The sequence below is a fragment of the Zootoca vivipara genome, chromosome 16, assembly GCF_963506605.1.
Source record: "Zootoca vivipara chromosome 16, rZooViv1.1, whole genome shotgun sequence".
Lineage (NCBI taxonomy): Eukaryota > Metazoa > Chordata > Lepidosauria > Squamata > Lacertidae > Zootoca > Zootoca vivipara.
In genome coordinates this window covers 10848140-10861536 of record NC_083291.1, presented here as the reverse complement: position 1 = coordinate 10861536, position 13397 = coordinate 10848140, and the positions used below count along the sequence as shown (strand labels likewise).

At 41.1% G+C, this 13397-nt stretch overlaps 1 protein-coding gene across 18 annotated transcripts in view; it reads left to right on the top strand.

Moving 5' to 3' along the window:
• The window catches only part of MPDZ (multiple PDZ domain crumbs cell polarity complex component), a 122747-nt gene that overhangs the window by 25120 nt on the left and 84230 nt on the right, over positions 1 to 13397 (top strand). For all 18 annotated transcript variants that reach the window (XM_060268886.1, XM_060268885.1, XM_060268903.1 and 15 more), the window contains 3 exons: positions 5578 to 5793; positions 6745 to 6884; positions 8332 to 8545. In XM_060268886.1, the coding sequence (XP_060124869.1) occupies positions 5578 to 5793; positions 6745 to 6884; positions 8332 to 8545 (570 nt within the window). The remainder of the gene's footprint in view (positions 1 to 5577; positions 5794 to 6744; positions 6885 to 8331; positions 8546 to 13397) is intronic.

Here is a 13397-nt window from a genome sequence, read left to right as displayed (position 1 = left end):
TTTAGTCGTGTCCGACTCTTCGTGGCCCCATGGACCAGAGCACGCCAGGCACTCCTGTCTTCCACTGTCTCCCGCAGTTTGGTCAAACTCATGTTGGTAGCTTCAAGAACACTGTCCAACCATCTCATCCTCTGTCATCCCCTTCTCCTTGTGCCCTCCATCTTTCCCAACATCAGGGTCTTTTCCAGGGAGTCTTCTCTTCTCATGAGGTGGCCAAAGTATTGGAGCCTCAGCTTCAAGATCTTTCCTTCCAGTGAGCACTCAGGGCTGATTTCCTTCAGAATGGATAGGTTTGTTCTTCTTGCAGTCCATGGGACTCTCAAAAATCTCCTCCAGCACCATAATTCAAAAGCATCAATTCTTCAGTGATCAGCCTTCTTTATGGTCCAGCTCTCACTTCCATACATCACTACGGGGAAAACCATAGCTTTAACTATACAGACCTTTGTTGGCAAGGTGATGTCTCTGCTTTTTAAGATGCTGTCTAGGTTTGTCATCGCTTTTCTCCCAAGAAGCAGGCCCCTTTTGATTTTGTGACTACTGTTACCATCTGCAGTGATTATGGAATAAGTGTGCATATTGAACAAGGAACAAGCAGGGATCTCCTAAATTTTATTGCCCTTGCTCTCCTTCTCTTCGCTCCTTTCAGTGCGAGTTAAGGCAAAAAGTTTTTGAAATAAGTGCTCACTCTCATTTTGTTGCCTAAAATGCTGACATTCCATAAATGCAACTGAAGTAGATTTTTATTTAATTGGGTAACATTTCAAACAAAATACAGAAAGTAGCATTTGATTGCAATGAAAGTTACCCAAATGTACATTATATCATATATTGTGGCATCGAAGGGTGGTGGTGTTTTGGGGTTTTTTTTTTTGTTCCCTTCCAAATTATGCCAATATTGCAGATGTTATGTACAGTAAAAGGAAAGGCAATTGTGGTAAATTAGCTTAAGGCAATTTATAGAACAAAGCTATGCTCCTTTCATACAGTACATACATAATCACTTTGCTTTAAAGCTACCTCATCATGGAGTTAACGGTGGCTTTTTTAATTGTGAAGCAGAACAGTTTATATGCAATGAAAAATATGACTTACAACGACAAAAGGCATTTTAAATTTTATTACTGTATTTTAATCTGTATATTAATTAATTGCTTTTTATGTCTTATTGTAATTTTATTGGTGTGTGCCACCCTGAGCCCGGTTTTGACTGGGGAGGGCGGGGTATAAATAAAAATGTGTTGTTGTTGTTGTTGTTGTTGTTGTTGTTGTTGTTGTTTGGCAGTGATCACTGAGCTCCTTTAGAATATGTCACATCTGAACTGAATCACATGCAGATACACACACTCAGAGAGTCCTGTTGTTTCCTGTGGAAATACTTAATCTGGATGAGCACACACCTGCATTTCTCTTCCCACCCCCACCCCAATTTATTTTATTAAACTTCCAGAAATTCCAGCTACAATTCCAATACATATTCAAAAAACTTTCTTTTGTATTATCGACTTCCCACCCCATTTTCGGAGATGTTTTTCTTATCCCCCTCTTGCTGCACCCCACGTTCCCTCTTTTTATATTAAAATCGTAATACACCAGTCTCTAATTCTTTCTGTTACTCATAATTCAAATCCTGCTCATGGGTTCTTCAAATTATATTATTGGTTCAAATAATCTGGAAAGGGCTTCCATTCTTCCAAAAATAAAAACAAAAAGTCATCAATTGATTCTCTTATTTTAACTGTTAGCTTTGTTGATTCGACATAGTCCATAACTTTGCTTATCCATTCTTCTTGAGTAGGAACTTCTTCCTTTTCCCATTTTTAAGTGTAAAGGATCCTAGCTACTGTAGTTATATACATAAACAACTTAGCAATTTTTTTTTTGGAATTTCTGTCCCTAGCAGTGTCAGTTTTGGGGGGCTTACTTTAAACATCTTTTTTTTTTATGTCACCATATATCATTTTCCAAAATGCCCTAGCTTTTTTACAAGTACACCACATATGAAAAAAGTGTTTGTTTGCACTTTTAGTAGTTACTAGAAACCTTATACATTTTAGACATTGCACCTTTATTTCTTTACCTCGATTAGAAATTATATTCGGGAAAGCTGTGCAATCATGTTTCTGAAGATACATTTTAGGTCAAATTAAAAGTCAATGGCTAAACTTCTACAGATATCTGGGTTTGAACTGAACTTGCAGAAAGTGGGAAATGTTATATTCATGGGCCAAGTTAACTCTGTTCCTGAAGTGGTACCCAGGGCCATGTAGTATACTGTATGTGAGAATACTAAAGCTATTGGAGATTTCTTGGGGGGGAAGGTGCTAATCCTAGCTGGAGCCAGAGTAGCTAGGATCCTTTCCTGAAGTGGTACCCAGGGCCATGTAGTATACTGTATGTGAGAATACTAAAGCTATTGGAGATTTCTTGGGGGGGGGGGAGGTGCTAATCCTAGCTGGAGCCAGAGTAGTACAGTACGTCAAGATTCAGATCCTTATATGGCTGTGAAGCTCATGTGCTAGCTTTGGGCAAGTCACTAGTCTCAGCCCTCACAAGGTGGATGTGGAAGAGGCCAGACATGTAGGGCACACCGAATGTTGGGAAGCGTTACAGAAACGATTGGTGTATTCACTGAACAAGTGTTTATACAAGAATGTAACTCTCCATGACCTGAAGCTGTCATGCCACTTAAATTGTTTACTATTGGCCAATTGCTACACTTGGATGCACAGTGGCTAATTCCCACCCACCCCCTGAGTTACTCTCTCATTTTTCTGTTTAGTTTTACCCACCCCCTCTGCTGTTCCTGAAATGCAGTAAGCAGAAGCCACTTGGTCTAACATAGTCGTTTCACATTAAGCTAATCCCCTTTGAACAAGCAACTCAATTTCTTTAATTAGCTGTAAGAATAAAGATCATTAGAGTGGAGTGCCACTATCAATTACTATGGACGAGTTAGTAGTCAATAATACATTAGAACTCTACCATAGTCCATACTAAAGCATTACTTTTTTTAAAAAAAACAAGTCTTAGGATCCTGAATTATATTTACTGGTAGATGAATTAAGGTTATGTTTTCATTCTTCTCTTCTGCAGCTGTGCCCCACTTTTTCCAGGGTGGATTTGATTTAAATCAAATCAATTTAAATCACAATTTAAACCACTAGTCAGTGAGACTTTATTTTATATATATATATATGAGCATTCCTGCTGGTATAATCTTAATAGTTACAACCAGATGAAGGTTTCGTTTTTGGAATAATAAATTTTCAGAGTAGTTTTTACAGTTATACCAAAAATTACTGATTTGGTTATACTATTACAAATACATAGACAGATAATTATGAAATTATTGTGAGGTTTAATAAGTTAACTTGATATTCTGCTGTACTTTATTGGAAGGAGAAAAATAATCATTTCCTTAACAACAATTTAAACAATTTAACTAAAACAATAACATTATAGCATATGTATCCATGTTTGTTAACTGATGTGGTTAAACCTTTTTTTATATTTTTTAAAAAAAACAGACTGAGTTTCAGCATACATGAAAAAGTTAAAACAAATCCTTATTTCCTGATGGCCTTTGGACTATAATGCAACTTAAATAAAAAAACTATCTTTAGAAAGTTTCCCCCCCCTCCAAAAGCATTTTATTTTAAAAATCCAATTTAAATTAAAAATATCATATATATATATATATATATATATATATATATATATATATATATATATAATCACTGATTCACCCTGACTTTTTCCCATTCTACCTTTTGAAGGGTAGTAAGAGAGAAATATTTTCTTGCTAAAGCAGTTTTTTTGCATTAGCAGAAGCATGCTATGTTGTCCCCCCCCCAAAAGAGAGAAGTATTATAGTTTGATGAGCTTCCAAGAGCTGTGCTTTGTTAAAAGCATTGAAGCATGTCCCCATTTTATATTCCAAGAAAGATGGCCTTTGTTTTCCTTATGAGAACATTAAGCCATCTTTTCCAGCATTCTGTCTTTTGACAGTGAATGCACCCAAAATAGCCCTTAGGCTGCTATAGAATGATCTATACAAATGATTCGTTTGTAATGTCTACGATCTTTTCTTGATACTATATTCCCCAAAGTTTAGAAATAATCCTATAGACCACTGCTTCTTTCAGCTGGTTTCTGCTGGCTATAGCATTTGTAATGTGTTGAGCTAGATGCTGTGTGATTTCTAATTGTCATTTTATTGCTTCTTTTTATTTCTTATGTTCCATAGAATTCAAAAGGTAATAAAGGAAAATATAATATAAGGAATAAAAGAAGCAATGAAAATATAATTGAAAATCAATATGAATATTAAACCACAGTTGGGACCCCAGACATACCTAACACAAGTACATAAATATATAACATTCTGTTCATATATCAGAAATAATTGGAGAGTACCGTATCTCTCTACATAATAATTATTAGCAATCAATAAACAATATAATTTCAGAAAGTATAGTATGCTATGCAGAAAAGCTATTATATTTATCAGTAGCCACACCATATCTGTTTTTTATACCTTCAATCTACAGAAGTAATTTACTTCTAATTTTCCCCCTTTTTTGCCTTCTGTGACGCAGTTGGACCATTTCAAACCATTTCTGCTATTCTTTTATCATAAGTGGTAGCTTGATTTTTGGATATATGAGCTACTGACAGATTGACAGCAGTTAATAAATTCTACACCAGTTATTTGGGGTTTAATGTGATCATCTAGATCAGGCATCCCCAAACTTCGGCCCTCCAGGTGTTTTGGACTACAGTTCCCATCTTCCCCAACCACTGGTCCTGTTAGCTAGGGATCATGGGAGTTGTAGGCCAAAACATCTGGAGGGCCGCAGTTTGGGGATGCCTGATCTAGATAGCCCAACAAAATTGTCCACGGATTTAATGGTATGGTCTAAAGGGTCATTAGTGTGATTAATCTGATTACTTCTTCCCAATATTTCTTTATTAATGGGTGAGACCACCAGATAGGCTTCAAATCTGCATTTGAGGATCCACACCTCCAGTCTTTGCCTAACACCCAGTGTATATTTTTCTCAGTCTATGTGGTTAAGCAATTGGTAATGTTCACTTACTTTTTCTAGTCCTTGGTTATAAATTTTCTGCCATTCTAGCTCAGGTTTCTCTGTCCACCACTTCCTTATATTTCTTCTCAAACTATTGCCAAAAGCCCCTTTACATTGTTTTCCTTCTCAAAATCTTACCGTCTACATGCCATTTTGTGCCCTCATGTTTCTCCCCCGCAAGATAACTTCTTAACTGCCACTAAGAAAGTGAATGTGTGGGTTATACTAAATTTCAATTACAGTTGACTCTTAAGTCACCAGTGTGTACAATATTTATCAAACAGTGTTCCTTTGATTTGTTTCATGACTTCTGTAGTGTTTTAACTCTGTTTTGATCATGTGTTGTATCCTTAAGGGCATGATAAACCTCCAATGTTGGATTATGTGTGGGCTTTTTCTATTTTGTTTTGTCTGTTTTGCCTAGTAACTGTTGGTTCTTGTGGTCTTCACAACTAAACTCCAATAATGTTGTATATTTTTTTAGGTACATGTTGCACCTTCTATCTCCTCATCTGGCGAGCTCGTACAGCTTTCTCATCATGCTGCTATTGTGGAATCTTCACTCCCAAATGAATCCTATCTGTTGGCTCAGCAGAATGGCAGTCTTTCTAGTGGGATAGAAGCAGCTGCACGATCTCCTCAGATTATTGTGAAGTCTGCTAGTGATGACTTTGAACTACTGATCAGAAATATGGCACAGGTAGGACTTCATAGTGTGAATTAACTGTCTGGCACTGTGGCCTTCTGCTAGGGCAGACATGTCCAACCGGTTGACCGCGATCTACAGGTAGATCCCCGGATGATCGTGGTCGATTGCAGTCCATCATGGGTTCCAAATCGATCCCTAAGTGGGATCCAACTGTAGAGGGCAATGAATGTATCCACCCCCCCCCTTGCTCTGTTCCTCCGTGTCATGTGGGCAGTCATTAGGTGCCCGCTGCTTGTGATTTGGGAGATGATAGTTGGCTTTAGCGCTGTGTGCATTTCAAAGCTGTGGATTGTTTGGTGAGCGAGTTATGGCACCCTCCCCCTTTAAAAATAGCTCCACAACCCTGTGCATTAGTCCCCCAAAATAGCTCTACAGCTCATGGTACTCCCCCCTTAAAAAGCTCATCAACCCTGTGCAATTCTCCCCCCCAAAAAGCTCAACAACTCTGGGCAATCCTTCCCTTCCTTCCTTCCTTCCACCCACCCACCCCAGGGACGCTCCTCCTCCCTCCAACGACAATGGGTGGATCACTGCCAGTTTTTTAATACTGGGAGTAGATCGCAGTCTCTTGGGAGTTGGATGTGCCTGTGCTAGGGGATTAGGAACATGCCACAAGTTTTCTCCATTTTTATGAGCTTTGCCTGCCAAATGTTAGCACTAACCGTAGTTAACTCCAAACGCAAGTTCCTAACCCACTTTTGCATGGTTGCAAACTCTGATTCCCAAAACTTGAAAGAGAAGGGTGAAGAGATGCTTTATTGTGGGATGCCCAGATTACCTAACCACAGTGATCAGAACAGGACCTGTTCGTTTTGCCCCTATTGGATTTATTTGTTGCCTGTCTGGTTTGTTGATTTGTAATTTGTTTCGTTAAACGTGCACAAACTTTGAAACCACATTGCTTTTGAATTTGTTTCAAAACGGTGCTGGTTTTTCTTACAGGGACGCCTTGTTGAGACCATAGAACTCGTGAAGCCTCTAAGCGGTGGTCTAGGCTTCAGTGTGGTTGGCCTGAAGAGTGAATATAGAGGTGAACTGGGCATATTTGTGCAGGAGATTCAAGACGGAAGTGTGGCACAAAGGTGAGATTGCCAGGAACCACTTTCTTAGTCAGATTTTAGCGATGGGAAGAAATCTGTAAGAGGCATGCCGCTTTTAGTCATGAGCAATAGTATAACAGCTACAAAGGGATATATTGCTCACAACTGATAGCTCATTGGAAGTTATAAAGATTGTAATATTCATGCCATTCATATACAGTTTGATTTTCAGATCTTTCTGAAATTGTTCCTTTTCCATATTGTTTATCTATTTTTTTAATCATTGAGTTCATTTATACATGTTACAATTTTCCTTTGTTGTGTGGCAAAGGATAAGGACTGCTCAGAAAGTACCCCACCCTTTTTAATATTCTGTTGGGAGCCACCCAGAGTGGCTGGGGAATGAATGAATATTCCAAAGTTCTTATGACCTCTATTTCCTCTTCTCACACTCTGTCCCATTGCAACCAGTATACTGTTTGCCTGCTATATAGTTAACTCCTTCCCCTGCCTAGTTTTTCTTTTTTCAATATAATGATTCTGTTGGTTTCTATAATTTCTTTGATTCTTGATATTTCTTCATTCTTCTTCTGTATTGATGTGTGTATTCTGCAGGTTGTTTTGTACTGTTGTGGGAGCTTTTGGTTTGAAGGGGAGCATATAAATTAATAAAAATAAAAACATTTTAAAATTCTATTGATTTCAGCAGAAGAGAATCAAACATGAGTTTTATTCTCCCGTTGGAAACAATGGCGCTTGAAAGGACTTAGTTTGTGCCCAGTATGTTTTGAGCACATAGGTTTTAAATACTGTTTAATAAATTTATTGATCCTAAAAAGAAATGTGGATTAGGCTCACAGCTTACTTTTATTGCTTTGACTCAAGTCTGAAGAAAGGCAGATTATGTGATTCCCTGATAGTACATTCTCCACCAGCAAATGAATGAATCCCTTTCATGATTAAGTTAAGAGCAGAAAGATGTCCTTTCCAATGTAGTTTCCTTCTTTGGTTTTAAAGAAGGAAAATTAGTCTCTTCTCCACCTCTCTCTTACACACCTGATGGCAGTGTTTGGTAAGTAAACTGTATGGATTGATGAATATTCAGTGCTTGTGCTGCACATGCTCTGTTAAGCAGCAGGCTCAAAGTCAAGAATGAAGTTCCCAGGCTATAGCTGGAAGAGCTGGAAGCAACCCACTTGTAATATGCTTAGTCTCGGATGGGGGTGCAGGGAGAAGGAACTAGCTGTGGGGTGAAGCCAGGAGACAGTGGCAGTGGGATTAGCTTCAAAGAAAGCTGATCACCAGGGTGCCAAAATAGTTGCTCACAGCAAAACTGTAGGGAAAGATTTTTTTTCCTAAAAAAAAAGAGGTTGGGGTGGGGAAATAGAAAAACAGGATTAAAAGGAACTATTTTGGAAAAACTGACAAACTAATGTTTGGCGGCACTTAATTTTGATAATTTCTTTTACCCTTTGCTTGCCTACGATAGAGATGGAAGGCTGCAGGAAGCAGATCAAATCCTTGCTATTAACAGGCAACCCCTTGACCAGACCATCACACACCAACAGGCTATCGGGATCCTACAGAAAGCAAAGGATTGTGTTCAGCTGGTTGTGGCCAGGGGCCCCTTGCCTCAGCTTATCAGCCCTGTGATTTCCCGGTCCCCATCAGCTGCTAGTACAATCTCAGCCCACTCCAATCCAGTGAGTACATTGTATGAGCATTGAAAACAAACATGCCTTCCTTTTTCTTAGCTTGTCAGTGGTTGCAGTTTAAATGCTGTTTTCCATAGTCTTGTAGACTTATCACCCCTTGCCTCAAGAAGATTTTGCATGACTATCTTGATCAGGCATCCCCAAACTTCGGCCCTCCAGATGTTTTGGACTACAATTCCCATCTTCCCCGACCACTGGTCCTGTTAGCTAGGGATCATGGGAGTTGTAGGCCAAAACATCTGGAGGGCCGCAGTTTGGGGATGCCTGGTCAAGATAGTCATGCAAAATCTTCTTCCTGAACATTAAGCAGGTGGTTGAGTCAAATTGCATCTCCAAGGGAAGTTTTCCCACACTGTCAATTTGTCTTCTAGTGCTCAGGCAGCAATGTTCTTTCTGTAGGATGGCCAGAGATGCAGAATTTGTGGCTCTTCACATGCTGCTCCCACCTGGCTTTGGGTTCCCTTTAAGTTCCAGATTATTTGGGGTAGGGTAGACTTGGGGTGTAAATCACCAATATTCTTACTATTGCCACTGGCTTCGGTAAAGAAGACAGCAAACAATCGTAGGTGCTAATCTACGTTTATTCAGAGAGTGTGTGTTCAGCCATCACTCTCCAGTTCAGAAGAAAGTGAAAGTAGAAACAGCACAAAGAACATCACATGACAGGAGATCAGGTTACAGCTTGAGCTCCTGTGTGGGAAAGTACAGCAGTTTTATAAAGTAAACATTCATCCACATGCAGCATCTGTGCCATGCAGAGGATTTATGCTAACATCTCCCCTGAATCCTGAAATGGAAAAAGATGCAAATGTGAGAGCATCATTAAGAGAAGTGAACAGACAGTTGTCATAAACAAAGTAGGACTTTCCTGCTGTGGAACTCTCTGAGACTGGATTGACCAGCTTTGGCTTCCAGGGGACCAGAGCAGTTGCTCTGTTGACAGAAACAGTGTTGCGTTTGACAACCTGTTGTTGTGGCTTAGCCTGTGTGACTGCTGCCTGTTTTGGAGTTCTAAGCACAGCTAAATTTGCAATTGCTGTGTTGGCAAACTCCTGAGAATACCTCTTGGGTCCTCTTCTAATCCTCTCAGACCTGCGTGAGAGGTGCAAATCCTGTTTACTGAGATTCTCCCCTTCAGGACTTTTGGGAGAACTCTTACCAATGGTAAACAGTGGATCTAGTGCTTCAAGCACTTTTTCATCATCCGATGATGGTCTGTTAAAAACAGCATGAGTTCCTTTGTGTATGACTGTCTCCCCTGTGTCAGAGCTACTCGGGGTAGAGCCTTCAGCAAAGGAATCATTATCACTACCACTTGTGTCAGTGTAGGAAGCATCAAAATCATTGGCACCTATGGGAAATTCATCAAGAACATATGTTTCTTGTGGCGTAGGAGTGTGTTCTACCTCTTGAGTAAGAATCACCTCATTGGAAGAAGACAACATAACTCTGTATTGACCTTCCTCAAAACCCAATAGAATGCCTTGGACTGGCTTGCCCTCAAGCGAAGCCACCCACATTTTGGTTCCAAAAACCTTAGTGTTGCTCACATCAGGCTTATGTTGGAACAGAATCTCATAAGGAGAACGCTTCTGTCCTTTAGGAACCTGTCTGAGCCACTGGTAAAGGAAAAATGAGATGCTTTCAGCCCACAGTTGTTCAGACAATCCTGAACTCAGCAGTTGTGCTTGCATGCCTGCTTCTAACTCAGTGTTAACCTTAACACATAAGTTTTTGTCCCAAGCTGCCTGGGTCTTGGCAAACTTGTGGTGAATGCCTTTGTCATCAAAAAAAGCTTGAAACTCCTGTGAAGTAAAAAGAGGAATGTCATTGGTCAATAAACATTCAATTTTACAACCATGTTTCAGTTCAACCTTAGCATGAAATTCAGAAAATTTCACAATAGCCTGCTGAGGCTTTTGCAGAGGATAAAACCACGTATACTTAGAGAAGTGGTCAGTTATCAGAAGATAATATTTGGCCTTGCCAAGGGACTTCGGCATAGGACCAAAAACATGAGCAGAAACGATCTGGAAACAACGTGTTAGACCTTTCTTGCTTGGTTGCTTCTTTGCCACCTTAGGCTCCTCTGGACCTGTTAAACAATCATCAACAACATTAAAACATGCATCACTTTTATCATAAGATAATCTGAAAAGGTTATCTTTGTCTCTGTGTCCCGTCAAAAGAACTTCTCCATCTTTAGAAATCACACAGGTGCCCCTGTGAAAACACAGCTCAAACCCCTTCTCATCAATTTGAGAAACACTGAAAAGGTTTTGCTTCAGCTCTGGAACAAGATACACATTACTGATACTCAAATTTAGAGATTTCAGAAAAATAGTTCCTTTTCCAATGGATTTCAAAGAATTGCCATCTGCCTGTGACACGATGGAGTCCAGCTTCTCGAAAGTCTGGAACAGTCTCTTGTCGTTGACCAGATGGTGCGAAGATCCCGAATCTATGATCAGATAAGACCCGTCGTCGTCTTGGTCATCAAGCTGAGTGAGCATTACAAGCATTTTGCGTGCTGTAGGGCCCTTGCTGCTGCCGCCGCTGCTGCTGCCGCTACCGCCGCTGCCTCGCCCCTTAGGCCCAGAAGCCTGTTGTTGACTTCCTGAGTCCTTCTGGGGTCATCTACATGTCTTGGCTGTGAGCCCAGGAATATTGCATAACTGGCATCTGACCACAGTTTTAAGGGCTTGTGCAGTCTCTGCAGATGCACCAGGTGAGGGTGAGTAGCGCTCCCCGTTGGCCTCCGCCTGTGCGCGGGTCCTGTCCTCCTCATTAAGCAATGAAGCATAAATTCCTGCTGCAGTCATTTGCTGAGGATCTTGAGCCCCCAGCTGGGCTGCAATAGCATTATAGGACTTGGGAAGGCTATTTAGCACTGTAAAGCAATAAATGTCGTCATCCAAATTGACGTTTCTGTCAACTAGCTCCTGGCGTAGTTGACGCATCTGATGCAAATGGGCTCTCAAGTCTCCTCCCTCCTTCAGACGCAAATTAATTAATCTCTGAAAGAATAATGTTGTTGATCCGGCGCGCAACCTCAGGTGCTCGTCCCGAAGATGAGTCCAAACATCATAAGCATAGTCTAAGTTCCGAATATGAGCCAGCTGTGATGGGTCCAAATGCAGAACTATTGTTGCCCTTGCCTGTGCGTTGCGATTCAACCACCTGTGGCCTGGCAAAACGGGCGGTGCGTTCTGAATCAACTCAATAAGTCCTTGCCGGATAAGAACACATTCCATTTTAACACTCCACGTTGCGTAATTTGAGTCATTTAACAGAGGACACAAACTCTTGGGTGTTTGATCTGAATCCCCGGCTTTAGCCATCTTGCTACTGTAAGCGTGCTGCTAGCTTCTGACTTCAAAGTACAAAGAAGCTGCAAATTAGGCTTTCGGCAGGCATCTGCAATTAAGCTGCCGCTTTAGAGGTTTTATTGCCGCTATAAATCAGTCCCGGTTACTCACTGCTCCGGTGATAAGGAACGCAGACGTCCGTGCACTTCCTCCCCTGGAACGCAGGAACCGGTGACTCCCAAGCAGGCGAAATTCCTCAGGATCAGCTGCTGCAGATTGAGGCCTGTTTACGTGCCTGTTTTCACGCTTTTCAGAGGTCCGAAGATCGGAACCAGAGCTCAACCATCCTCTGCTACCACTGTTAGAATATTGGGGTGTAAATCACCAATATTCTTACTATTGCCACTGGCTTCGGTAAAGAAGACAGCAAACAATCGTAGGTGCTAATCTACGTTTATTCAGAGAGTGTGTGTTCAGCCATCACTCTCCAGTTCAGAAGAAAGTGAAAGTAGAAACAGCACAAAGAACATCACATGACAGGAGATCAGGTTACAGCTTGAGCTCCTGTGTGGGAAAGTACAGCAGTTTTATAAAGTAAACATTCATCCACATGCAGCATCTGTGCCATGCAGAGGATTTATGCTAACAGACTTGGTGAATCCACAGATGGAAAGAAGCCCGTGCCTTCAGGCTCCAAGGATGATGACCAAGTGGTAGCAGACCCATTTGGATTGTGGGCAAGACTCCATAGCATTCCACCCTTCTGGGAAGCGTCTACATTGAATCACAGCAGCAGCAAAGAACTCACACCAGTACTGCCCTCTAGACCAATTCCACCCATCACTGACATAACACTCCCTTAAAGTACAGCGAATCATGCAAGAAGCCACCAGTCACCTAATAGTGATAGAGGCTATTGAACCTATTTCTCCAGAAGAAAGGTGCTTAGGCATTGACTTAATCTTTTTCATCTCCCTCTTCTCCCCTTGCATAATATCCTTGAGATTCTTCCAACCCTCCAGAACAGATTGTTGGGGGGGGGGTGCTCAGGGGGTATGCGGGGAAAGAGAGTCCTTTTTTTTTGCTAGCAGGAATCATTGTGGTGGCTTCTGCTGGTGCAGTAATTTAGTTGAATACTACCCCTAGTTGTGAAAATTCTGTCCTGAATTTCTTATAATTGACAAGTACGTTGAGAAGATCTTGTGATCCAATATTGCCCACCAGTTGTCTCCTTTCTTCAGGTGCCTCATTGTCCCAGACATCCTTGGTTCTTGGCAATCCTTTAATTAGCACAGTTGTCCTGCTGTTTTCTCCCAGCCAGGATGGACCTTCTCTTTCAGGGCTCTGTCACACACCTAGATGCACCATGGCTGCAGTCTGCCACTTGGAAGTTGAACCTCAGTCCCTCTTAGCTGCTAACAAGCCCCTTGTATATGCTGGTGTGCTGCATCATTGGAACATCCCTCTACATCAGCCAGTGCTATGGCCCACCTTTTCCAGCTCACCCATCTGGGTGAGCCACGCAGAGGATG